Source organism: Drosophila montana, unplaced genomic scaffold (genome assembly GCF_035044405.1).
Source record: "Drosophila montana isolate Dmon_TW-CO22-7 unplaced genomic scaffold, ASM3504440v1 contig_1687_1, whole genome shotgun sequence".
In the NCBI taxonomy this organism is placed as follows: Eukaryota; Metazoa; Arthropoda; class Insecta; order Diptera; family Drosophilidae; genus Drosophila; species Drosophila montana.
In genome coordinates, this window is record NW_026996616.1 from 720641 (window position 1) to 744322 (window position 23682).

The 23682-nt window shown below is 45.1% G+C and overlaps 7 protein-coding genes across 9 annotated transcripts; 2 read left to right on the forward strand and 5 right to left on the reverse strand.

Annotated features, from left to right (window-relative positions):
• Positions 1-363: 363 nt before the first annotated feature.
• LOC135440774 (ATP-binding cassette sub-family F member 2) lies at positions 364-4376 on the reverse strand. Its single transcript, XM_064700110.1, has 5 exons — positions 4142-4376; positions 1869-2773; positions 1302-1807; positions 687-1223; positions 364-515 (listed from the first exon to the last, which is right to left on the reverse strand). The coding sequence occupies exons 2-5, from the start codon at positions 2536-2538 to the stop codon at positions 381-383; spliced, it is 1848 nt and encodes a 615-aa protein (XP_064556180.1). The 5' UTR covers positions 2539-2773; positions 4142-4376; the 3' UTR covers positions 364-380.
• Positions 4377-4799: 423 nt separating this feature from the next.
• pon (partner of numb) lies at positions 4800-7118 on the forward strand. 2 transcript variants are annotated; one of them, XM_064700112.1, is made up of 3 exons: positions 4800-4890; positions 4952-5435; positions 5495-7118. In XM_064700112.1, exons 2-3 carry the CDS (start codon positions 4995-4997, stop codon positions 6803-6805), a joined length of 1752 nt encoding a protein of 583 aa, XP_064556182.1. In that variant the 5' UTR covers positions 4800-4890; positions 4952-4994; the 3' UTR covers positions 6806-7118. The 2 variants fall into 2 exon arrangements, with proteins under 2 accessions (XP_064556182.1, XP_064556181.1); XM_064700111.1 differs by having other exon boundaries at positions 4834-5435.
• Positions 7119-9093: 1975 nt separating this feature from the next.
• LOC135440862 (uncharacterized) lies at positions 9094-10649 on the reverse strand. Its single transcript, XM_064700239.1, has one exon. It carries the CDS (start codon positions 10519-10521, stop codon positions 9175-9177), a length of 1347 nt encoding a protein of 448 aa, XP_064556309.1. The 5' UTR covers positions 10522-10649; the 3' UTR covers positions 9094-9174.
• A 198-nt stretch (positions 10650-10847) lies between these two features.
• LOC135440863 (protein Flattop homolog) lies at positions 10848-16938 on the reverse strand. 2 transcript variants are annotated; one of them, XM_064700241.1, is made up of 4 exons: positions 16780-16938; positions 12804-12940; positions 12442-12745; positions 10848-10901 (listed from the first exon to the last, which is right to left on the reverse strand). In XM_064700241.1, the coding sequence occupies exons 1-4, from the start codon at positions 16804-16806 to the stop codon at positions 10863-10865; spliced, it is 507 nt and encodes a 168-aa protein (XP_064556311.1). In that variant the 5' UTR covers positions 16807-16938; the 3' UTR covers positions 10848-10862. The 2 variants fall into 2 exon arrangements, with proteins under 2 accessions (XP_064556311.1, XP_064556310.1); XM_064700240.1 differs by lacking the exon at positions 10848-10901 and adding an exon at positions 11995-12340 and having other exon boundaries at positions 16780-16937.
• Positions 16939-18323: 1385 nt separating this feature from the next.
• HLH4C (Helix loop helix protein 4C) lies at positions 18324-18978 on the reverse strand. Its single transcript, XM_064700231.1, has one exon. It carries the CDS (start codon positions 18929-18931, stop codon positions 18389-18391), a length of 543 nt encoding a protein of 180 aa, XP_064556301.1. The 5' UTR covers positions 18932-18978; the 3' UTR covers positions 18324-18388.
• Positions 18979-21704: 2726 nt separating this feature from the next.
• Positions 21705-22478, forward strand: mRpL30 (mitochondrial ribosomal protein L30). The gene is made up of 2 exons (XM_064700233.1): positions 21705-21911; positions 21968-22478. Exons 1-2 carry the CDS (start codon positions 21784-21786, stop codon positions 22380-22382), a joined length of 543 nt encoding a protein of 180 aa, XP_064556303.1. The 5' UTR covers positions 21705-21783; the 3' UTR covers positions 22383-22478.
• Torsin (torsin) lies at positions 22387-23649 on the reverse strand. The gene is made up of 2 exons (XM_064700232.1): positions 23394-23649; positions 22387-23341 (listed from the first exon to the last, which is right to left on the reverse strand). Exons 1-2 carry the CDS (start codon positions 23605-23607, stop codon positions 22509-22511), a joined length of 1047 nt encoding a protein of 348 aa, XP_064556302.1. The 5' UTR covers positions 23608-23649; the 3' UTR covers positions 22387-22508.
• Between the last annotated feature and the right edge of the window lie 33 nt (positions 23650-23682).

The following is a 23682-nucleotide window of genomic DNA, read 5'->3' on the forward strand; positions in this document are numbered from 1 at the left end:
GTTGTTGTTGTTGTTTTGTTGGTTGTTTTTTGACTCACATTTTATTTAATTTAAATCGACACAGAAAACGGAAAAAAATTCACCTATAAATTTGTGTGTTGTTTTTGTTGTGTGTTTGTGTTTATCTGTGTGTGTGTGTGTGTGTAGTTTATTGGTGTTGAACAGTTTACATGACTTGACTATAGCGTAGTGTAAACTCAAAACTAATTTCGCACATCGCACACACGCGTGCGTATGGAAGAAAGAGCGAGGCGCAGAACGAGCGAGCGAAAGAGTTAGAAAGAGGATCAACCTATGCCTGTATTGAGTGTGTGTGTGTGTGTGTGAGTGTGTGAGTGTGTGTGTGTGTGTGTGTGTGTGCGAGTGTGTTTGTGTGCAATCTACTTATTCGCCGCCTTGGCCTTCTTCTCATTCTCGGAGGTAATTTTATTCTTCAAGTGATCCTTGTAGTCCAAAATGCCGCCCTTCCATTTGGTCACCGTCTCCTTTTCGCACACCCAAATTTCCTCGGCCACCTGCAGAAGAAGGAATCAACAGTTTAAAATTTGATCTATGACTCGAGTTCGAACAGTGTGGGCGAAACTCGAGGGCATTCATTCAAACGAAGTTCGATCATGTTCGAGCTGTAACTGTAGCTCGAGCCGAAAAAAAGAGTCGAGTCTTTGATTGAGCGCTGTTTAACTAACCTGATTGATTAGACGGAAATCGTGACTAACTAACACCATGCCACCATCAAAATCGTTAATGGCATCCGCCAGTGCGTCAATGGTCTCCATGTCCAAGTGATTGGTCGGCTCGTCGAGCAAGAGAAGATGCGGCACCTGCCAGGCCAGCCAGGCGAATACAACGCGACAACGTTGACCATCCGATAGCTGACGTATGGGGCAAACCTGCTGTCGTCCAGTTAAACCATAACGTCCAATTATCTTACGCATCTCCTCCTTCTCCTTGACATCGGGAAAGGCGCGCATCATATACTCAAGCGGACTGGCATCCAGATCGAGCAGCTCGTGCAGATGCTGATGGTAGCGTGCAATACGCAAATGCGAATTTTTGCGTATCATGCCCGAGGTGGGCACCAGATCGCCATAGAGCAACTTCAATAAGGTCGATTTGCCAGCTCCGTTCGGCCCGACCAGAGCCAGACGTGTATCCAGATCAATGCCAAACTCTAGGTTCTTGTAGATCCAAGGCGTCTCGTCGTTATATCGGAAGTTGACGTTCTATATATCAGGCAAAGGAGGAGAGTTCAAGCATTATTTCGATGTGCCTTCGGAGCATTTGAGGTTGCAACAACTCACCTGCACCATAATCACGGGCGGTGGCACCTTGCCGCACGAGGGGAAATAGAAATTGAGGATCTTGTCATCGGTTACCTTCTCGGTAAGACCTTGGGCGACCATTTTGGCGAGAGTCTTCTCCTTGGACTGCGCCTGCCTGGCCAGCTTGGCGGAGCCGTGGCCAAAGCGTGCAATATAGTTCTTCATATGGGCTATCTGATCCTGCTCCCAATTGTATTGTTTCATTTGATTCTCCAGCAGCTCCATGCGTGTGCGCACAAAAGCCTCATAGTTGCCCGTATAGTACTTTAGTCGCTTGCCCGTCAAATGGATGATGTTTGTGCAGACGCCATTGAGGAAGTCCTGCGAGTGCGAGATGAGCACCAGAATGCGCTTATATGTCTTCAGCTCCTCCTCCAGCCACACGCAGGCATCCAGATCCAAATGGTTGGTCGGCTCGTCCAACAGCAGCAGATGCGGCTTCACAAACAGAGCGCGCGCCAAAGCGATTCGCATGCGCCAACCACCTAACAAAAGAGAAGCAACACGAATTAGCAAACGGAAACGAGCGAATGAGGTAATCTGCACCTGAAAAGTCCTTGGCCTGCTTCTGTTGCATGGCCTTGTCGAAGCCGAGACCGTGAAGAATTCGCGCCGCTTTGGCCTCGGCCTGATCGGCGGACATGTCATCGAGTCGCTCATAGATATCAATGAGCTGCTCCTGGGCGTCATCCTCATCGCTCATGGCCAGCTCCTCGGCAAGTTTCTCCAGCTTGATGCGCTCCTCATCCACCTCCATGACGCACTGCAGCGCACTCTTCGTGCTCGCCGGTATCTCGCGCGTCAAATGGAATATATCAATGTGCGGCGGTATGGGCACCTCCCGGCCGCCGAGCACCGCCAGCAGCGATGATTTACCGCAGCCGTTCAGACCGATCAAACCATAACGCCGACCGCAATTCAGCTCAAGCATTGTGTCCTGCAGCAGCTCGGAGCCAAAGAACGTTATCGAAAAGTTGGCAATTTTTACATCACGCGATCGCGGATGCACCGCCAGCGAACCGGTGCAGGAGCGTGCCTCCGCACTGATGCGCGCCTCCTCCTCCAGTTTGGCGCACAGTTTCTCCTCCTCGGTCATTTCACGGTCGAGTCCGTTGGCTGTGCCGTTTGATTTCTTTGTGGATGGTATCTGTTGGATCTTCTTGTTTCGCGCATCCTTTTTGCGTTGCGCATCCCGTTTCTTAGCGTCCGATGGCATTTTTGCTCCCCTTTTCCTTTTTTCTTTTTCTTCTACTCTTCTCTTCCTCTTGCTTCTATTCTCTGTTGGTTATGTTATACAACAATACTTTTGGGTATCCAAATCGAAATATGTATGCTTTTTGTTTTTGCCTAAAATGTAAATATGATATCTATATAGTTCCTGTATGTGCACGCCAGCGCCTGTATATATATATATATATATATATGTGAGTGTGTGTGTGTGTGTGTGAGTGCTGTAAATGACAAGAAATGAAAGAAAAAAAACAGTTAAAATAACATTTTTAGCAGAAAATACTAGATAATATACGTAAAATTAACATTAAAACTTGAGACTCTGAGTCAATATACGGGAGCTTTGCCTGCGCCCAATTTAGTTAACACTAATTTTCGCTTTCACCCATTTTTCGCACGTAAGAGTGGATTGGGGCGCTTTTCAAATAAGTTTGAAGCTGAGCAGGCATCAAAACTTATCCATTTTTTGACATGGGACTGAAACATCCACTGAAGTACATTTTCTATGTAGAGCTTTAAATTTGGTTTCATGCTAATCCGACGACAATTGAGATTTCAATCTCATTATATTCAAATACAGGTATTTGATAGAAAAAAAAAAAAAAAAACAGTTTAAAGCTGATGAGAGCATTAATTAATTCTCGACACAATCGGAAGAAAAATAAATACGTTACAAACTGCAGCTTTTCACCCAAATTCCGTGCTTTTCGGTCGTTTTTGAAAAACCCCTCCCCCCCTTAATAAGCAATCAGTCAGTAAGTTAGCATAGTTTTTAAATACATATAGACAAGATAAACTATTTGTTGATTAGAAAGATCTTTACGAAATTGGAATTTCGACACGCTTGATAACTTCGTGCTTTTAGAAAGCACACTTCGGCTCTTCACGGGGAAACACGAGTTGCAGCGAAAGCCGCATTGAGAAGAGGAAGCAGTATTAAAACTGCCGCCGACACTGCTGATCAGTGATCACCTATACAAGCGCAAATATTCGCATGTGCAACACTGTGTTCTATATCCAGTTTCAATAATATTGAAAAGAACATGTGAAGCGGGCAGCGGAAATTTACTGCGAAAGCAGACACTGTCTCGGCAGCAGATGGCGCCACATGCGTGTTAGAAGCAACTGTTTCAATAAAACGCCAAATCGGTGAGCAACGCGTTACTTTTCGCCTCTTTTTTTTTTTGAATACGTTTTAACAATTTGCGCCGCGTCGCCGACTGATGCCTTTTTCTCTTGTTGCTGAGCTACTTTTCACCTACATTAGCGCATTTTTTTATGAATCACTCTTGGTTGATGGGAGACGCCGCGCGTCCGCTCTATACAAATCGCACAAAGGAATTCCGCTGCAGCTGATAGACTGCAGTAGGTGGGAGCAGGAGTGCAGTTCGATACGGGGAAAGGGGTGAAATTGCAACACATAAACGCGTTAGACAACACACTTGCCCGACTGTTACAACACACACGCGCACTCACACATGCTCATAGACATTTATGTGCATATATATATATATATATATATATATATATGAATGTGTGTGCGCATTATTGAATTTTCCACGGCTGTTTAATATAGCACAACATCTCACCTTTAAATTTTGGATGATATAAAAAAACTAAACGTGTCACGCACAAGAATCGAAACCAATTTGCATTTGTTGAGCTGTTTTAACGCTGGTCCGGGCTTCTCGGGGGCTGCTGCTAGACGACGGGCTGCTGCTTTACAACGGAACAGGAACACACCGAACACACACACACCAACAGCAGCTGCAAAAATTGCTGCTACTTTTCGCCTTTTACCGTTTTGGTCGCCGCACACGTGTTACGTTGAAATAATCGCCAGCCGTCTATCGATATGTCTTGCTTTATATCGATGTATATTTTCATGAATGTTTTTAATAGAAATCTTAACTAAATTTAATTGAATACAAATAGAAAAAACCGTTTGATCAGTTAGAAACAATTGTAGGAAACGTTATACACATGTTTTTAGCACCAAAAAATAACGATAGTTAACAAATCGATATCTTCATGCTCATTTGCTTACATATATAAACATTTATTAATAACCAAATGAGTGTTTAAGTTATAAAAACCCTAAATGTTATGGTTATCGAAGAAGTAATTTTATTATTGTTCGTTTTTAGAAAAATTTAAAAATGTAGCAAAGAAGAGTGTTCTGCTTCCTTATCACTTGATATTCACAATGAAATTGCGCATTTAGCTATCGCAGGGGCTATCGGTTAGTTTCTAGCATTTTGCAACACTCAATTTATGAGTTCAAAATGGTGCGCATCGCTTAAGACGTACAATTGGCTTTTGTATACATTTATTGTTTGTGAGCTATTTCTTTTACGCAAGTGGGAAAAAAAAGTTTGATTATATTAACGTACTTTAAGGTGTGCTTATAAGTTAATTGAATTGCATTTGAAGCTGCAAAAAATGCTGGAAACCAAGAGCATCTCTGCTTTGGCATTCAACGAGACGCCGCGCAAACGCAAACGAGAAACTGGCTGCGCCCCGTTGCCGCCACCCTTAAAGAGCGAAGTGGCAGCTGCTGTTGCAGCTAGTGCGTCGTCATGCTTCACTAATGCTGCATTTAGCTCGACGCCAAAGAAACTTGTCGGGCGTCGTCGTCTGCTCAAAGAGAATGAGAACCTAAATCCGTTTATTAGTCAGCCTGGACTGGAAATCAAATCTATTGCGGATTTATCGGTCGTTCAGCAGCAGAAGGAACAACAACGACAGCAGCAGCAGCAGCTACCAGTCAATCCCTTTGAGGTTGTGCGTCAGCCATCCAAGAAAAAGAAGCGCGAGCACGCCTGCTTTGAGAATCCGGGTCTCAATCTCGAACTACCCGAGCGGCAGTTCAATCCCTACGAGGTAAGATTGATTCAATTCCTGTCTATATATGCCACATAACTGTCAACTTCCTGTTGCAGGTGGTACGTAGCGTTGCCACGCCCACCAAATGCTTTGTCAACGAGGCGCTCAATTTGCGCGGCAGCGATGCACCCGCCTCGCTGAATCCCTTCGAGATACATCGTCGCAGCGATATCTCGACTGCAGCTAGCAATCCGACGGGCGTTGCCAATCCCGCTCTGGCCGATGAGCCGCTGCCGACCAGCCTGAAAATCGGGCTACCATTTACGCCCACGCTGGGCTGCCGCATTGACTTCCATGGCATGTCGCTGTCGCAGCTGACGCCCAGCAAGCTGCTGGCCGAAAAGCTGGTCTTCTCGCCCGTGCAACCGCCGGCTAAACAGTCGCTGGGCGCCATCAGCGAGGAGAGCAGCAGCATGGATATTGGCAAGGAACTGGATCGTTATCAGCTGGAGCTGGAGAACAGCATTAACGAGGCCAAGCTGCGCAAAAATGGCGTTGTGCTGGAGACAACGCAGACGGAGTTGGAGGTGGTGCTGGAGCAGAAACAGTCGCTTGAGCTGGAACAACGCGTTGTGTGCACGCGCAGACACACGCTGACGGAGATCATGGAGGCGCCAGCGGAGTCAGTGCAGCTGGAGCTGCCGCCTCAGCTAACAATTGTCGAGCAGGAGCTGCCATGCCAGCCGGCAGCTGTCGAGCAGGAGCTGCCATCTCAGCCGGCAATTTTCGAGCAGGAGCCCAATTACGCAACTGTCGAGCAGGAGCTTGACAGCGGCGATGTGGCATATGCTTCCGAATCCGAACCGGAGGAGGAGAATGATGTTGAGCTGGACTTCAAAGCGCCCGCACGTTTCGTGCGCGCCTATCGCCCGGCTGCAACAGTTGCCGGCAGCAAGGAGTCGCTGCATTCGATAGCATCCAGCAAATCCGCCAAATCGGCGGAGCTGCGAGCCAGCAGCGCGGGCCATGGCGTCAGAAACATGATACGCAAATCCATACGCAAGCTAATGCATCCCATGCAGCATCAGCAGCAGCAGGACCAGCCGATCGAGTCCGCCATCTCAGCGGAGAAGCCAGCAACGCAGCCGCACAACAATATCATGAGCAGCATACGGCACAGCCTGCGCCGACGGCCGCACAAGCCGCAGCCCGTCGAGGAGTACAACCAAGCGGACATCTCAATTGTCGATAGCAGCGAGCGGACAATGAAGCTGCGCTCCAGCATACCGCAAACCGAATATATGCGCATCGAGCAGCTGACCAACGAGAAGAAGCACACGCTGCGCAACAGCATTCGCCGATCCACGCGCGACGTGCTGCGTCATGTGTTCCACAAGAGCCACGATGCCTATGCGACGGCCAAGTGAGAGGCAACAAAACCCAACAAGTTCTTTAGCACCCAAAGATTGTCTACAATGCAACCGAACCGAAGTTTGGCTGCTTATTTTTTTTCCTTTTCTTCTATTTTTTGATCTATTTTAAGCTTGAGGATTTTTTTTTTAAACATTTAGCTTTAGCTGGCAGCTACAGCTGATAGTTCTGTAGCGGTTTTTGGCTGTTTTCAGCATTGAATTTAGCTGCTTTTTGAATACCCCTATGAAAGAAATATTTATACAAAAAACTTTCCACATGTTGGCAGATATTATCTAGAGATACAAACCAAATTTTTTCAAATGTGCACATTTTTTTTTTGTTGGAATTGTGAATAACATTACATATTCTTGATTTAAAAGCAGAATGACTATATACTTTATATATATTAAGCACTATTTAAACACATTTTGATCAAATATCAAATCTGTTTATTTGACTTATGTAAGATTTGAAATGTAACAGATATTTGTTTGGAAAAGTGTGAGCCCGGCTTAGAAATAGATTTTATTTATTATCCGGCATTTACATTTGCTCAACATTCATTTTTTGTATATGTTAATTTAACCAAAATTCAATTCGGAAAAGTTTTCGAAAAGATCTTCTGTAAGGCAAACAATTATTTTGCCAGTTATCTGACTTGATTCTTGTTTATGAGCTCTCACCAATGTTGATACTCGTTTGTTTTTGTCAGTTAACGCAACTTTTATAAAAATCGAAATTTTAGTTTCGTTTTGCACATTTATTTATGTAAGTTTTTTATGTATATTGCACTTTTATACATTTGTTTTTTTTTTTACAATAATGTTATATATGCACAATTTAAAACGATTTTTTACTTAAATGCGGGCTAATTATTTTCCATATGCTTAACATAAATCGTTCTGATAGTTTTTGGTTAAAAAAAAAAATTGTAATTTTAATGTATTTCTATATTTAAAGTGAGGTTATGTACTGCAAAAGACGGCTCTATTCGGCACACCGAAAATATTCTTGTAAATATGCGGCATAGAAGTACTTTTATATATATATATTAGTCCGATCTGATATGGGTTTGTTATGAGTATAGTAAAACTTGTTATTTCTGGATTTGGTCAAGATATCTTAAACTTTTTGATAGATCTTTCCTATAGTTCCATGTGATATAGAAGTCATTTATTGATCGTTCCCATCGGCAAGATTGAGAACATATTTAAGAACTATAGTGAAACTTTGATCAATATATCTGAGAAAACAGAAAAGCTTTAGTTCTAAAAAAACTTATTCTGCCTATGGAGCTTTGGTTAAGATATCTCGAAAAACATACAACTTTCTGATACAAGCATTTAACTTTAGTTTCAATTATATACTGGTTCGTTTGGGAACCAACGAAAGCTTCCATTAAGATTCCTTCAAAGCTGAGGGACTATGAAACGGACGGACGGACTTTATCGACTCAGGTGTTGTTCAGGTCTATATAATTACTCTAAAAAGTCGTAGAAGTCTTCTATGCTTTACATATTTTTCTTATAAAATCTAGTATCCTCTGCAAGGCTACAAATAGGTTTCTTTTTAGCTTAAGGTCTTGGTCCTTGTCTGCGAGTTTAGAAGATTATTTTATGAATCAAAGTCCTTATAACAAGATAGCTCAACATAACCTAACTTAAGCAAGCCATTTTGTTTTTGTTTCTTTTCGTTTCTTTCTACAATTGGGCCTTGGTATTAGAATATAATCAAGAAGAGTCCTAAGAGCCTTATTATACCTAGGCCCTAAGATTCTTAAGTCTTTCTAGAAAAGCTCAAATTGTAAGTCAAGTCAAGATACCTCAACATAACCTAACTAATGGACGCCATTTTGCTGCTGTTTCTATCTACAATTGGGCCTTGGTATTAGAATATAATCAAGAAGAGTCCTAAGAGCCTTATTATACCTAGGTAGGCCCTAAGATTCTTAAGTCTTTCTAGAAAAGCTCAAATTGTAAGTCAAGTCAAGATACCTCAACATAACCTAACTAATGGACGCCATTTTGCTGCTGTTTCTTTCTACAATTGGGCCTTGGTATATGGTATTAGAATATAATAGACTCTTTACCTCTTTATAACTAGGCCCTAAGATTCTTAAATCTTTCTGGAAAAGCTCAAATTGTAAGTCTAATATACAAAGGGCTTGAGAATTGAAGTCTTTCTGATGAGATATCTCAACATAACCTAACTAATGGACGCCATTTTTTATTGTTAATTTCTACTTTAAGGCTTTGGTAAATGGAATTTGAAGATTCCCGCAAAAAAAAAAAAGGAGTGACAAACTGGGAGACGCTTAAAGAGAAATCCCCAAGCTCCTGAAGAGGAGCCGGATGGGAATTCGTGTGATGGGAAGCCCTGAGCTCTACTTGTAGACGGTCTGCAGGAGCGGACGCCGGCGCTGTTCGATCGGCTTGTAGGCGTGCTGATAGACGCTGGCCAGGCGCCAGTGCTCCGGATAGCCGCCCTGGCCGGCGCCGCCGCCTTGGCTGCGAAATGGCGGCACCAGCGTATCGATATCATAGTTCTTCTTAGCATATGGCTGGCGGGGGCGTGGCACGACCAGAACGCGACCAGCGACGCCGCCGCCGCCGCAACCAGTTGAGATGCCCACAAAATCGCCGCTGGCATTCAGCCGGGGCATGCCGGCACGAAAGGCCGCCTTGCTGGTCAGACAATGACCGTGACCATGACCATGACCATGACCGTGACCGTGACCGTGATCGGAGGAGGGGCAGCAGTTGGGCGCCGGCGCCACCTTGTGGCAGAGGCGTCGCGCCGGCCGGCGCAGCAGCTGATCCCGCTTGCAGCCGGTAGACGGGCCCGGATGACAGCCGGACGGCGATTCGTCGGTGTCCGGGCCGAGATACTTGTCGCGCAGCGCCTGATACGCCTTGTCGCCCAGCAGGGGCGTCGACTGATACTGCTTGGCCAGCCGATTGGCGGGCAGGCATCCTCCTCCTCCTCCTCCTCCACATCCTCCTCCTTCTCCTCCTCCACGCCGGCAATGCGAGGCGCTGGAATCGCGCGAAACGCTGCGCGCTCGGGCTGGCGGCGAATAGTCGCAGGCGCAGTTGTCCTCGCGCTCGATGGCGCGTCCCGCAAAGTCGGATTTGCGGCGCAGCAGATCCTTGTCGAAGAAATCCGGCTCACCCAAGGTGCTGGTAAAGACGCCCGCCGAGCGGCCCAGCTCCGCGCCGTTGCCGCCGGGCGCATTGTCGCGCGGCGTTTTCACGCACGTGAACACAGCCGGGCCGGCCGAGTCATTGGTGCCGTCTATGTGCCTGGCCAGACGCGGCTCATCCGCCGGATCGATGGGCTTAAAGTCCCAGCCAATGGCCAGATCCATGGCGCCCATCTTTTTGGCGGGCGCCGAGCCAATCCCCCGATAATTGTCACCGGCCAATGCCTTGGGCAGGACGCCGCCCGTCTTCGGCCGGAACACCTTCATCTTGGTGCAGTGCGTCGGCCCGGCATTGTGCGTCTTAACGCCCACGCCCGTCGCAATCGGATCAATGTCCAGAGCGAGTCCGCCATGGGCGCCGCCAATCTGTGCCCGGCGATACGCCAGATCCGCAACGCAATCGGGCAGCGGCTGGTGATCCAGATTGTCCTGGTGCATGCGCTTGGCCAGCTCGAAATTGGCATAGGCCGGCACCACCGGCGAGGGGCAGCGCTCGTTTGGCTTCGCTGTGATCGAGTGCAGCGGCATTTTTCCGGCTGTCTCCGCTTCCACCGGCGCCCGGACAATCGGCAGCGAGATCAGATCCTTGCCGGGCACAAAATCAAACTCGGATGCGCTGTGGCTATTGCTGCTGTTCAGCTGGCCCGTGTACTTGGCCTGTGCGGCGGCCAGCGCCGGAAATTGTCGACCCGCCGGCGTCGCCCGATATTTGTCCAGCGGCTGCGTCTCCTCCGGATCCGCCAAATACAGCCGGCTCAGTGGCAGCTGCCGTTGCAGTTCATGCTGCGGCGTTCGCTTCTTCTCGTCCAGCAGCTGCTGGTGCGTTGGCAATCGATATTCCGGCTCCGTGAAATCGCCCGGCGTATAGCTCAGATCCGGCAGCTTGTAATTCCCGCTACGGGCGATCGCTGTTTGCGACATGGTGCGAGATCCAGATTAGGGCTCAAGCAACTGTGGTTTTCTTTGTTGTGATTGAAGATGCTGTATGATCGATGATTGATGATTGATGATGGTGATTGGGTATGCATGTGGAAATATAGTTGGCATTTAGTGTGCTAAGTGCTCTGTGCAGTGCTTGAATATATATATAGAACTGATTGACGGTCTGATTGATTGACTGATTCACTTATTTGATTGATCGACTGACCGGCTGATTGACAGACTGACACGTTATCTGACTAATCGACTGATAATATATATAAAACTGATTGACGGTCTGATTGATTGACTGATTCACTTATTTGATTGATCGACTGACCGGCTGATTGACAGACTGACACGTTATCTGACTAATCGACTGATAGATTGATTGGTTGGCTAATAAAACGAATTGATTGATTGATTGACAGCCTGAATGAACTATTGACTAACTGAATGACTGAGGCTGAGTGATTGACTTACTGTCTGTCTGGCTGATTGACCGATTAATTAGCTGAATGATTGACTGTCCGTCTGATTGGTTTGCAGGCTGATTGACTGTCCGTCTGACTGGTTTGCAGGCTGACTGACTGACTGACTAACTGAATGAGTTGGTCTGAGTGATTGACTTATTGTTTGGCTGAGCTGTCGACTTACAGTCTGCCTGACTTATTGACTGATTAATTAGCTGATTGACTGTCCGTCTGATTGGTTTGCAGCCTGATTGATTGGCTGAATGGGAGGTAGATTGATTGACTGACTGAACGACTTGTAGGCTGACTTATTGTTTGACTGAGCGATTGACTTACTGTCTGTCTGACTGATTGACTGATTGGTCGACTGAACGACTGATTGGCTAACGGGTTGAACGATTGACTGTCTATCTGGCTGGCTTGCAGGCTGATTGGTTGACTGACTGACTTACAAGGTGGTTGGCTGTGGGGTTAGTTGGCTGGCTGATTGACTGACTAGCTGACTGAATGACTTCCCAAGTGCTTGATTGACTAACAGACAGTGTTGGGAAGCAGAAAACTGGGCAATATACAATGGAAGATCCGTTTAAGAATTGATAGACGATGGGAATAACATAACTATACAGCCAGGTTTTGGGTGTAATGGATTTATTGAAAGGTCTTTTGTCCGAAACCGTAAATCAATCAATTAAAGGGGATTACTTGGATTTTGGCTTTGATTTGGTTGGCGCTTTGGTGGTTGACTTGGCCGTCGACTTGGTTTGGCTTGAAGTAACGGTCGGGGCCTTGGCCGCATCCTTTGCGATCTGCTTCGCTTTCGTTTTATCGGAGGTCGGCTCCTCCTGTGTGACAGTGCCCCGACGATTGTACTCGAAGGCGGTGACCGGACGCTTGCGCAGCTTCTTTCGATACCGCGACGAGGCGTCACCGACGCGTGGTATCAGCTTCTCTTTCGGCTGCGGGTGGATGGATGCAGGTGATTGGGTTAAGTGATGCAGGTGCAGGTGCAGGTGCTAAACGATTGTTGGTGATTGATTGATTGATTGGAATTACTCACCAGCGGCTGGCACCTGATACGCTTGCACTTAAGATGCAGCTCGTTGATGGCCAGCATCTGCTTGAGGCCGTCACACTTGGTCTGGCAGTTGGGACGCTGCCAGACTGGATCGTCCTTGGTGCCCAAAGTCTCCCGTAAGTCACACGGATGCGGTCGCTCGCGCTGGCAGCAGCACAGATCGCGCGGATATTGCCAATACTTGTGCCTGCCGCTCAGGCAGCGATTGTACAAGCTGGCAAAGCTGCGCGTGATGCGCAACGGCAGGTGATATGTGCCCCGATATTGGCCCAAAAAGTTGCCCTCACTGCGACAAGATTATTATTATTCAATTGCAGCTGCTCCACAGCTGGGCTTAGACTTACCGGACTGCTGTGGGCAGCAGATGTCCGTTCTTCTCGGCAACGGGCTTCGAGTTGCCCTTCAGGCTGCGCGGACGTGGCGCAAAGAAGCGTGGATATTCCCAATTGCTGACGCTCTTCGCCCGAAAGCCGCGCTCGTACTGCAGAGTCGGAGACAGAGACAGATATATAGTGAGGGAGAGAGGGAGAGGGAGAGGGAGAGAGAGCTGTAGGTGGGCCAGTCAGCCACCTGTTTCAATTGCCCAACTAAAGCTGTTATTTATGGGCGCTAAGCAAACCAATTGATAAAAAGCCAAGCCCATTCAAAAAACGCAGGAGAACGAACCAACCCCGCGAGCCAACCCCCAATGCGACGATTACACGGCGTAATCGTAATCTCCGTGTTGCAACATGTGTAAAAAAGGCATTTTGCCTAATGCCACTTAATGCCTTGTTTGTGTTTGCCTTTTTAAACAGACGCCAAACAGAAACAACAAATATAATCACAGTTGATATGCGAGAAATACACGACTGCAATATACCTTAGATATATATTTTACTCTTATGGTATATTAATTAAAGCACACTATTGTCAAAAGAGTTGAAAGTTAAGTAAAAACTGATTTCACTTTGATTTTTAGCATATTTTTAAAAATTGTCCCTGCTCGGGCGCCAAAAGAAAAATATTGATCTTATGTCCCTGCTCGGGCGCCAAACATAATTTTGGTTTTTGGTGTACTCAATTATTATTAACTTTTCATAAACCAAGTAAAGTAGAAACATGAGGGAATCATAGTCTATTGAGAAAATTGGATTGGTCTCCGTTTGGGCGCTACACAACACTACGATTGCCTATTTCGGATCTAAGAAAACTTGGTACAGTTGTGTATTTTACTCGCTGGAATATACTGAAACTGGAAGAATCATATTTTATGAAGAGTATTATTATTGATGCAATAAGAATAAGAAGTGCTTGGCCAAGTATGTTATATACTTGCACAAATTGATTTCTTTATATCTGCAGAACGTATGCTACACTCGCCTGTCGATCCACCCCATTTAAGCCAGGCCCTAGGGTATCTGGAAGAAAAAAAACCGGAACTGGAACTGGCAATTGCTGGCAGACGTTAAGTCCTTGGCTCGCCTTCAAGCCAATGGATCAAAGTCATGTGGAATCATTTATCAGTGCAGCTTTTGGTGAACAGCTGTTGCTGCAGACGCCGTCCGGCAGCGAGCAAGTGCAGCAGCCGGTCCGGTCCGGTCCGGTCCGGTCCGGATGCCAAAGAAAGTTGCCTCTCAAGAGTTTCCCACGCGCCACGTCATTTCAAATTAAGGCGAGAGAACGAATGCAAATTGCGGCTGGTAATATAATACGGGCGTGCCACGCCCAAAACGCCCCTTAGACCAGGCCACAGCACGTGGCAGAGTTGTCAACACTTGATGGAGAGAGAGAGAGAGAGACTGGGAGGAATACCAGTGCTCGGGCTTGATTGAGTGCGTGCGAACCGGGCGCAGCACGTCGCAATCGACTTGGAAACTGTTTCGCTGCTCTATGCAGATGCCGGACCAGGGGAAACGGAGGGGGAGGAACCAGGGAGTGGGCTGTTGTTGTGAGGCGTTGCTATTGTAATTAAATTTGCACGGCAATTACACAACAGGAAGGGTGGGCTGCGTTGGAAATGCGTTGCGGCTCATCGATTCCGGGGGCTACTTGACCAAGCGTAAAATACAAATTGATTTTAAACTCAATTAGCAACAAAAGGCCGCAGAGGCGTCCAACTGTTTGGCACGACAAAAGGGCTGCCCAGACAGATAACAGGACAATTTCCGAACCAGCCACCCCCCTCCCCGTTAAGCCCGACAAACCCTTAGAACTGGCGATGATTTTTATGTCAACCCTCTGGGGTGCAATTTATCACATGCCAGGATTAGACAGTCAAAAAGCTACTGAGCTGCACGTGCAGCGACTGGTGCACCAGCTACCCCCCCTTCCCCCTTCACACTGCCCCTGTCCGTGCCCCTGCCCCAAAGCACTTACGAGGCGTGGCTGTTGTAGTTGAGAGATGGGCAACACACTTAAGCTAATTTCACGCACTGCTCAACCGAGTTTTCACTTTGCCATTTCCACTTTTCCGTTTTTCCAATCAATTTTGCCAAGAGAACAGCTCTCTCGGTCGAAAACAGCTGTCCACATGTAATTGCAATTGAAATGCCATTAAATGCAACCAGGGCAAAGGGCAGTGTTCCTCAACCACACAAAAAAAAAATATACATGCACAACACTGGCTTGACCGCTTGCAGTGCCCGCTTGGACTGTGCGCGAAACGTGAAATTCCGTTGGACAAGTTTCGCGTCTTGTTTATTGGTAAGCGCTAAGGATATGTAATCGCAAAATAACTTTATGCAAATGTTGTTGCATGGCAATCGGTTGGGCCGTAATAACGGTATTCGTTACCTACCGTTACCAAGTAAATAAAACTCGACTGTCGCTATTTGGCAAACTTGAGCTGTTTGGTGAGCGCGCGCAAGTGGGCGGGGGAATTGAATTTGTAACGGAAGCATAGGTGACAAGAACGGCAAATGGGGGAAATGGGAGAATATGCAAAAGCTGCGTATGTCTAACACACACACACACACACACACACACACACACGCACACGAGCACAGGCACAGCGCAGTTGACAGGCGACGAAGGCGTCGAAAACTGAAAGCTGTTAACTAATGCAATTGGAAATTTGTTAAATGCCAATTGAACGCATTTAACTAAAGGTATTTTAAAAGTCTCATAGAAGATATATAACTAAAATTGAAGTTAATTAAATTATCTTTGCTATTGCAGTTAAATAAGTTCTTCTATTACAAAGTTTTTCCCAAGGTTGCCAAATATTGAAATCTCCTGCATAACTGCAAGGGTATTACATTTTTGGCTTCCTTATTTACTCTTAGGTTATATAATACCTTAATCGGGCCAGTTATCAATGGGCCTCTTTCAATTGTTGACCTTTATTTGATGCGGTATGCGGTTATTTTTGTCGCCTGTCTTGCAGTGCCCTTTATTTGTAGAGCCTGGTACTCAGACAAGAGACAAGTTGGGGCCCTATTGGTATTTTAACGGTTCTTCGGTCTAAACATAGCCCAGATTGGGGCCACGCTAGGCCGGTTGCCATGTTTATATTACAATTGTTGGCCTTGTGAACGTTTACCAAACTCCCAAAAAGTGGGCTATATTGGTTTATAATTTTGTATCTGTTGTATATCCAAAAGTTTCAACTATTAACAAACATTAAGCAAAACATTTCATTACTGATTAGTTAAATAGCCCTCTAAAACAAGTGTGCAAACTAGTACAGGGTATAGACTAGTCGTGCAGATAAGCTATTCTACCTTTTTAGCTTCATTTTGATATGTTTTAACTATACTAAGTAAGTTTTCGATCAATCCCTTTGTATAAGCAGTAAGCTCCAGCAACATGTGACAACTGCGTTACAGGGTATATACCAGTTGTGCACACAAATAACTATATATTATATATATATAATGGCATCTTTGACAAGTGACAGCTGTTTTACAGGGTATTGACTAGTCGTTCACATAGATAGCTCTACTTGGGATACATTTGGCTCTTACGAAGCGATTTGCTGCTAATGCCCGTTCGATTCTAAGGAATTTCTACGACAAAAAGGCATCTTTGACAAGTGACAGCTGCTTTACAGGGTATTGACTAGGCGTGCACTTAGATGGCTTAGCTATTTGACAACAACTTGGAATACTTTTGAATCGTACCAAGCGATTTTCTGTTACCGCCCGCTCAAACAACAGCCAACACGGACGCGGGGGCGGGGGCGGAGGCGCGGACAACAGGCGCGATGGCGCCTTCAATTGGGTCGCCGCAGCGCTGCCAGACAGCAGCAAAAGTGCACAGGTGGCAACGCACAGGGCGGAGCGTTGCACACGACGCAGCATCCGTTTTGATTGCAATTGCAATTTGTGGAAGGCTCACCTGCATGGCGCTGAAATTGAACGACATTTTTACTAAGAATTTCGAATTTTGACAATGGATAACAAAAAATAAATTCTTCAATGGATCGATTTAAAACTATTTCAACGGAAAATAAAATTCATGTGTATTGAGAACTATTTCGAAGCACCTCACACACACACACACACGCACACACACAGAGACACGGACAGACAGGCACAGACACGCATACACAGACACAGGCAGGCAGACACGCACACACACACACAGACAGGCAGACAGACAAGCACACACATACACAGGCAGACAGCAAGCGCACACACACACACACACATAGACACACGTCACGGGCAACACCCACATTGATTCAAAATAATTTTGGCGTTACTTGGGGGCGTGGCTTGCAGTGCGCACAGCAGCCAAAGGAGAGAGAGCGAGAGAGAGAGAGAGAGAGAGAGAGAGAGAGACACACACAATAAGCTTACGCAGGGAGAGTGTGAGTGGCGGGATGCGGGGGGGAATTGGGGGCGTTTAGGGGCGGATGGGGCACGGCTTTGAGCCGCAGCTGGCTGCTTGTTTGCAGACAGCAAAGCAAATGAAAAACTTGGCAACGCCAGCTGAGACATTCAGGCCGCAAAATAACAAATAAAACTGCCAAATGTGCCAAGATGATTGACTAGAAAATACCCTGTAAAAGCAACACAAGTAATAAAAAGTAAGCATTAGACGTCAATTCAAAAGTGAAACCGGCCAAATTTGATTCTAGAAATTATAAATCACGAGAAATTGGAGAAAATTGTGAATGGCCGAACTGGGGATACCCTGTAGCAAGAGCTAAGGCTGTAAATCATATATGAAAGCCATTATATATAACAATTAGATATGCTTTTAGTTTTTTTATTTAAATATTTCTTTGTTTTTTCTCTTATATAGCGCTGAATATGTGTCTTCTTCTTTATTTGGCTCCATGCCGTAATTTATTCCAAATTATAGAGATTTTCAGCTAACATAGATAGTCATATTGGAAAGTTTAGATATATATATAATTATATAAATATATATTTATAGAAGATAAGTGAGACACTTTATACCAGGTTTTCTAGCTATAGATCGAATAATCTGGGAGATTTAGTCTATTCTAACAGAGGGAAACACTTTTGCTCACAAACACAATTTGATTACAGGGTATGACTTCGATGGGAATATTGAAAATTTTCGATAAATCTATATATACCAAATATTCTAGCTATAGATCGAATAATCTGGCAGATTGAGGCTTTTTTCAACTGAGGACATTTTGATTACAGGGTATTCAGCTGCTTCGTATACAGAAATAACTCAGAGATATGCTGTACAATATATACATAATTATATAAATATGCATTAATATTTATATAAATAATCGATTTATTCTTGGACTTGGATATAAACAAATATCACGAATTAGATGCTATTCAAAAAAAAATAATGTACATATTACCTAAGATCTAAAAGACTTTGCGACAGACTAGAATATACATATATATATATATATATATATATAGTTGAGAGTTATTTTTGTTTTCGTTTAGGAAGTGTTGAGAAACATGGCGCCTGGCAACTGGCTGCAGCTGGAGGCGTTGGCGGCGTCTCAGGGTGTCTCCAGGACATGATTCAGATACGCTATATAGCAGATGGCCAGCTTGAGGATCTCGATCTTCGACAGCTTCTTGTCCGGCGGCAGCGTGGGCAGCAGCTTGCGCAGCTCCGCAAAGGACACATTGAACGCCTCGACCCGGATCCTCTCACGTGTCGCGTGCGCCGTACGATATTTGAGCGTGGCGCGTCGCCGACGGCGGCGCTCCTCGCGCGACAGCCCGACCAGCTCGGAGGGATCCAGGTGGGCGATGGGCGTGGTGCGACGACGTGGCGCCGGCGTCGGCGGCGGCGGCGGCGCCGGCTGTGCGGCCGTCTCGCAGGCGATACGCGCCTGATACCGCTGATCCATGTCCAGCGTGGTGCTCGCCGCATAATCCTCGCCAGCGGCATGGCCATGCCCGTGTCCATGTCCGTTCGATAGCGCATTGTTGGCGGCCGCCGCCGCCGCCAGTTCGTCATCCTGATCCATATAGTAGCGGCTCAGTGAGATGCTTTGCGGCGGCCCCGGTGCCAGATGTGTCATGTCGTAGACCATATTGAGCTGCTCCTGCTCCGCCTAAGCTGGCCACTGTTCAGGATTAGACAAAGATTCACTCTGGTTAGCAAGTCTCAAGCAGTTTCAAGTGGTTCGCTTCCACAAAAGTTCATCCCAAAAGGTTTTGTTTCTGGATTATCTTTCTTTCTATCATTCTTTTCCCCTTTCCATCCATCCATCCTTTATATTTTTTCAATTTCGGGAAAGATATCCAAAAATTTACGTATTCTCAATCTTTTCTTAATGTACCGACCCCATAAAGTATGTATATATATTCTTGATCAGCATCAACAGCCGACTCGATCTAGTTATGTCCGTCCGTCCGTCTGTATTAACTCAAGGATCTCAGAGCCTATAAGAGCTAGAGACTTGAAATTTTAGCTGTAGGTTCTCCTAGTCCCCGCGCAGCTCGAGTTTGTTTCCGATATTCGATAAGTTGCCCCGTTTCCAAGTAATCGATAAAAATCGATATCGAAATCCTCTTTTTTGAGTAATTTTGGTAAATAATATGAGCTAGAGTTACCAAACTTGACACGTAGCTTCTAGAATAGTATATATATATCAAGTATCTTTGATTTTATACCTATCGCCTGTCGGAATAAGAGGGCTCAGGTTACTTGTTTTAATATGGCTGGATGGGAGGACTAAATCAAATAGCTGGAAAATTACATTATTTTATAGCAAATTATCGAATATCGGAAACAACCTCCATCTGTGTGGGCACTAGGAGGACCTATAGCTAAAACTTCAAGTCTCTAGCTCTTATAGATTCTGAGATCTCGGCGTTCATACATACGGACAGACGGACGGACGGACAAAAGGACATGGCTAGATCGACTCGGCTGTTGATGTTGATCAAGAATATATACCCATTTCTAATGGGTTCAGGGTATAGAAAGCTTCGAAAAATGCTTCAAGATAGCCTTAAGATGATATTGGGTTCTTTGCCTCGTCAAGATAGCTTTAAGATTTGTAAGAAACAAAGTTGGCAGAGATATACTGCTCCGATTCAGCCAGAAAAATAGACCAATGCGATATCCTGTTGCTACGTTTCATCAACATAGCTTTAAGATTAGGAAGAGACTAGTTGGAACAGATATAGTGCGCCGATCCGCCCGGTTTTCAGGTTTCTTTACCTTGTCAAGATATCTTCAAGATTCGTAAGAGCCAGGTTTGCACAGATATAGTGCTCCGATTTACCCAGAAATACGGATCTAACTATATCCTGTTTCTACGTTTCATCAAGGTAGCTTTAGGATTAGGACGAGCCTAGTTTCCACTGCTGGGCATAACGTGGGCTGTTTATACTGAACCATTAGTTATATATCTTTGTGACAAAATTATGAATTATTATATATATCTATATATTCTTTTATTTATCCTATTTATCCTGACAGTCTAGTGCTAAGTCTCAAGTCCGAAGTTGTGCACCTGCCACGCCCACAAGGCAACGCAAATCTAGTAAATTATGTATTTATGGTTGTCCACAAAAGGGGTGAGCACCCCTTGCGAACCCTTTTTGTTTGCCTAAACCCCCCTCCCCCCCTCACCCTCCCTCCCTTCCGCCCGAGGGTCACGTGTCCCGTTTGGATTTTCATTTAGTTTTTATTGTGCTTAACGCATTTGTTGCTATTGTTCTTGTTTGGGTTTTATTCGCAACATATTTTCACACCTACACAAATAGCTGAACAATCGTCACGTTTGGTATTTATTTTGGCCCGCGGGAGTTGACAAATTCGAACCCTTATCTGATTTTGCGGTTTAATGGGCTTTGCTTCACTCAAAACTCGCACAAATTGCACAAAATCAAAGGGCTGTGCGTTATAAAAGTGGGTTGGAAATTTTGACATAATTATTGCAATTCTCCAGAGATAATATACACGCACATTTTGAAAAAAAATAGAAAAAAAACAAAAAACAAATGTATCACAAATTCCTTATTTGGGTTAGTTTACTTACAAGAATCGCAATCACACGATTTACTTGAGATTTCGAATTATGAAGTCCTGCACGCAGAAAGCTTTGCCGCCGAACTGAGTTAATGCAAGGATGTTGCAGCATCATTTATAGCGCGGCGATTCAAAGATTTTAGCAACCCCCGAGCCGTGTGCACGAGAGCAGCCAATGGCAGCACAGCATGCCGACAGAGCCAAGGGCCAATCAGGATAACAAAATGGCGTCGATTATGCTAATAGTATAGGTAGCTACCGCCCCTAAGAGAAGGATGCCAAACAATCTACATATGAGTATGTGTACATTTTTAGCATCAACGAAAATTCTATTAATGCATCTACAAGTGAGTCATAACGAAACGCAACTACGAATAAAAAAAAATACCAAACGAAAGGATTAATTTCATATAAAGTAATAATTTCTATTCAATTAGAGGCTCAAGCTTATGGAACAATTTTGATAGTAGTTGAACTTTTTAAATAACTGTTGGTTGTGGCAACGAATCCAGTTTGCGCCTTTTACAATACTACAATAATAAGTAATTTTATTATCGATAGTCTGCACTATCGACTGCAGTTGCGTGAATGAAGAAACAGAACAGCTTTCTAGAAGTGGACGTGTTGCAAAGAAATACCAAAGTCGTGCGTAGAATCAATTTCAATTTAACTAAAGAGTCTTGCTCATGGAACGATTTTGTTCAAAGTTTAAAGTTGTAATAACCGTTGATGTTGTGTCTTGTACAATACCTTTACCAGTAATTTGACTATCGATAGAGCGCATAATCGATTGCATTTGTGTGAATGGCAAAACGATGTTGCAGCCCTGGAAGGCTTTCATAACCAACCCAGCTGCTAATTTCGTTGTCTCATTTATTTTATTGTTAATATTTGTGAAATAAAATGAACTCCCTTAGGCTATTGACGCCGCTGCAGCTAAACCTGACACTGGTGCGCAGCTATGGCAAACACAATAAGAAGTTCCTGTACAAAGATGGCAAGAAATATGAGAGTATTATTTACTATCCCAGGTGAGTGCAAGCCCGGCATATTACGATTTTCCAAAAGTAAAAGACAAAGCTTGCAGAACGCCCGACCATCAGGATCCGCCAGTGGAGCCGGCCAAGCTGTTTCGCGTGCAGCGCATAAAGCCCGTTAAAGGTAATCCGTTCTGGGAGAAGCGCATACTCAAAGATCTGGGCCTGGATGGCAAGCAAAGCGATTTTACCGTGGTGAAGAACATACCCGAAAACAATGCCCGCCTATGGAAAATAAAGCATCTGATTAAAGTGACACCAATAACATTTCCATATGGCGAGCCAACGGCACAGGATATTAAGCACACGATACTCAAGGAGAATGGCGAGTGCCTGGTGACCAAGGACATTGGACCTGTAGAGGTGCGCGATGCTGCACGGGATGCCTTTGACCAGCTGCCTAAGCGCCTGGATACGGAACTGCTGCGAAAAGATTCACGACTCAAATGGCTGAATCCCTGGTAAAAACTAAGATTCATTCAGTTTTAATGTAAAATAGAAATGTTCATCTATATATATATATATACACAATTAAACAAATTAAAAGTATATAAGGCCAAATTACAGCTTATCACTGATGACTGCGGCAGATTAAGGTACTCTCAGCTCATTGACGACCATTGCGACTTTTTTCTCGATCGTCTTGCAACCAGATGTGGCAAACATGCTATACTTGGGATCATAGTTAACAGCACTATTAACAACAGTATTGATATCTTGTTGTTTTGGACGCATGTGCCAGCGCTGGAACTCGGCCTCCACACACTGGACAATATGTGCCTTTTCAAGCGCCAAAAATGGTATATAATGATCGATGACGTGTGCCTCAATCATGTTGGTCTTTTTAAGACCGCCCTCCATATTGTAGGCAGACATTTTCAACATCTCCTCAAAGTCTGAGAGTCGTGTATCTTCACGCTGTGTACCCTTTTTCATAAGCTCGGCCAAATGATCCGAGATGCGCACACCTGCCGTATTGGATAGAAATATAAATATGGCTTTGGTATAGTCGGTGCCCTTCACATTGGCCGCATAGTCCACCAGCGAGGTGAGCGTATCAAAGACACCAATTGGCATCTTGTCCACCTCATCGAATATGAACAGGGAGCGTGGACAATCCTGTATAAATTCACGCACCTCGCGATTAATGCGCTCCTTATACTCATTGATACGGCCGGGATGCGCAAAATCGGCGCGACCCAAATACTTGTGCACAAATTTACTTTTGGCCCCTTCCACGTAAAGCGCTTGCGCTATTTGATCAGCAACAAAGCTCTTGCCGGTGCCCGGCGTTCCGTGAAAGCTCATGACGAGCGGCTTGCGGGATGGACTATCCGATTTGAGATGCGCAACAAGCGCGGGCATAACGTGTTGCTGCACCATATGCTGCCCAAAGAGTGTTTGGGACAGTGACTCGTATAGCTCTGTAACGTGAATGGTTTACAGGTGTTCAACACAGGTGATAAGCTAACTTACTTGTCATGTTACCCGGAATGCTACGGTCGTCGCAACACTCATAGAGCCGACAATAGGTTTGACTTTTGAAATAGCCAAAACCTATGGCGCCCACGCCGGCAGCAATGCCGATCGATATAGGCTCTATGCAGTTGACTATACTAATGCTATTTATCACAAAAATAAGCAATAAACATCGTAACTTAATAATTTTAAATGCATTTATAAACGGCATTTTACACTTTGTCCTATTGTCTCAATCCGCCAGTCGGAGCATTGCTAAAAGTATCGATATTTCGACTAGTGCAAT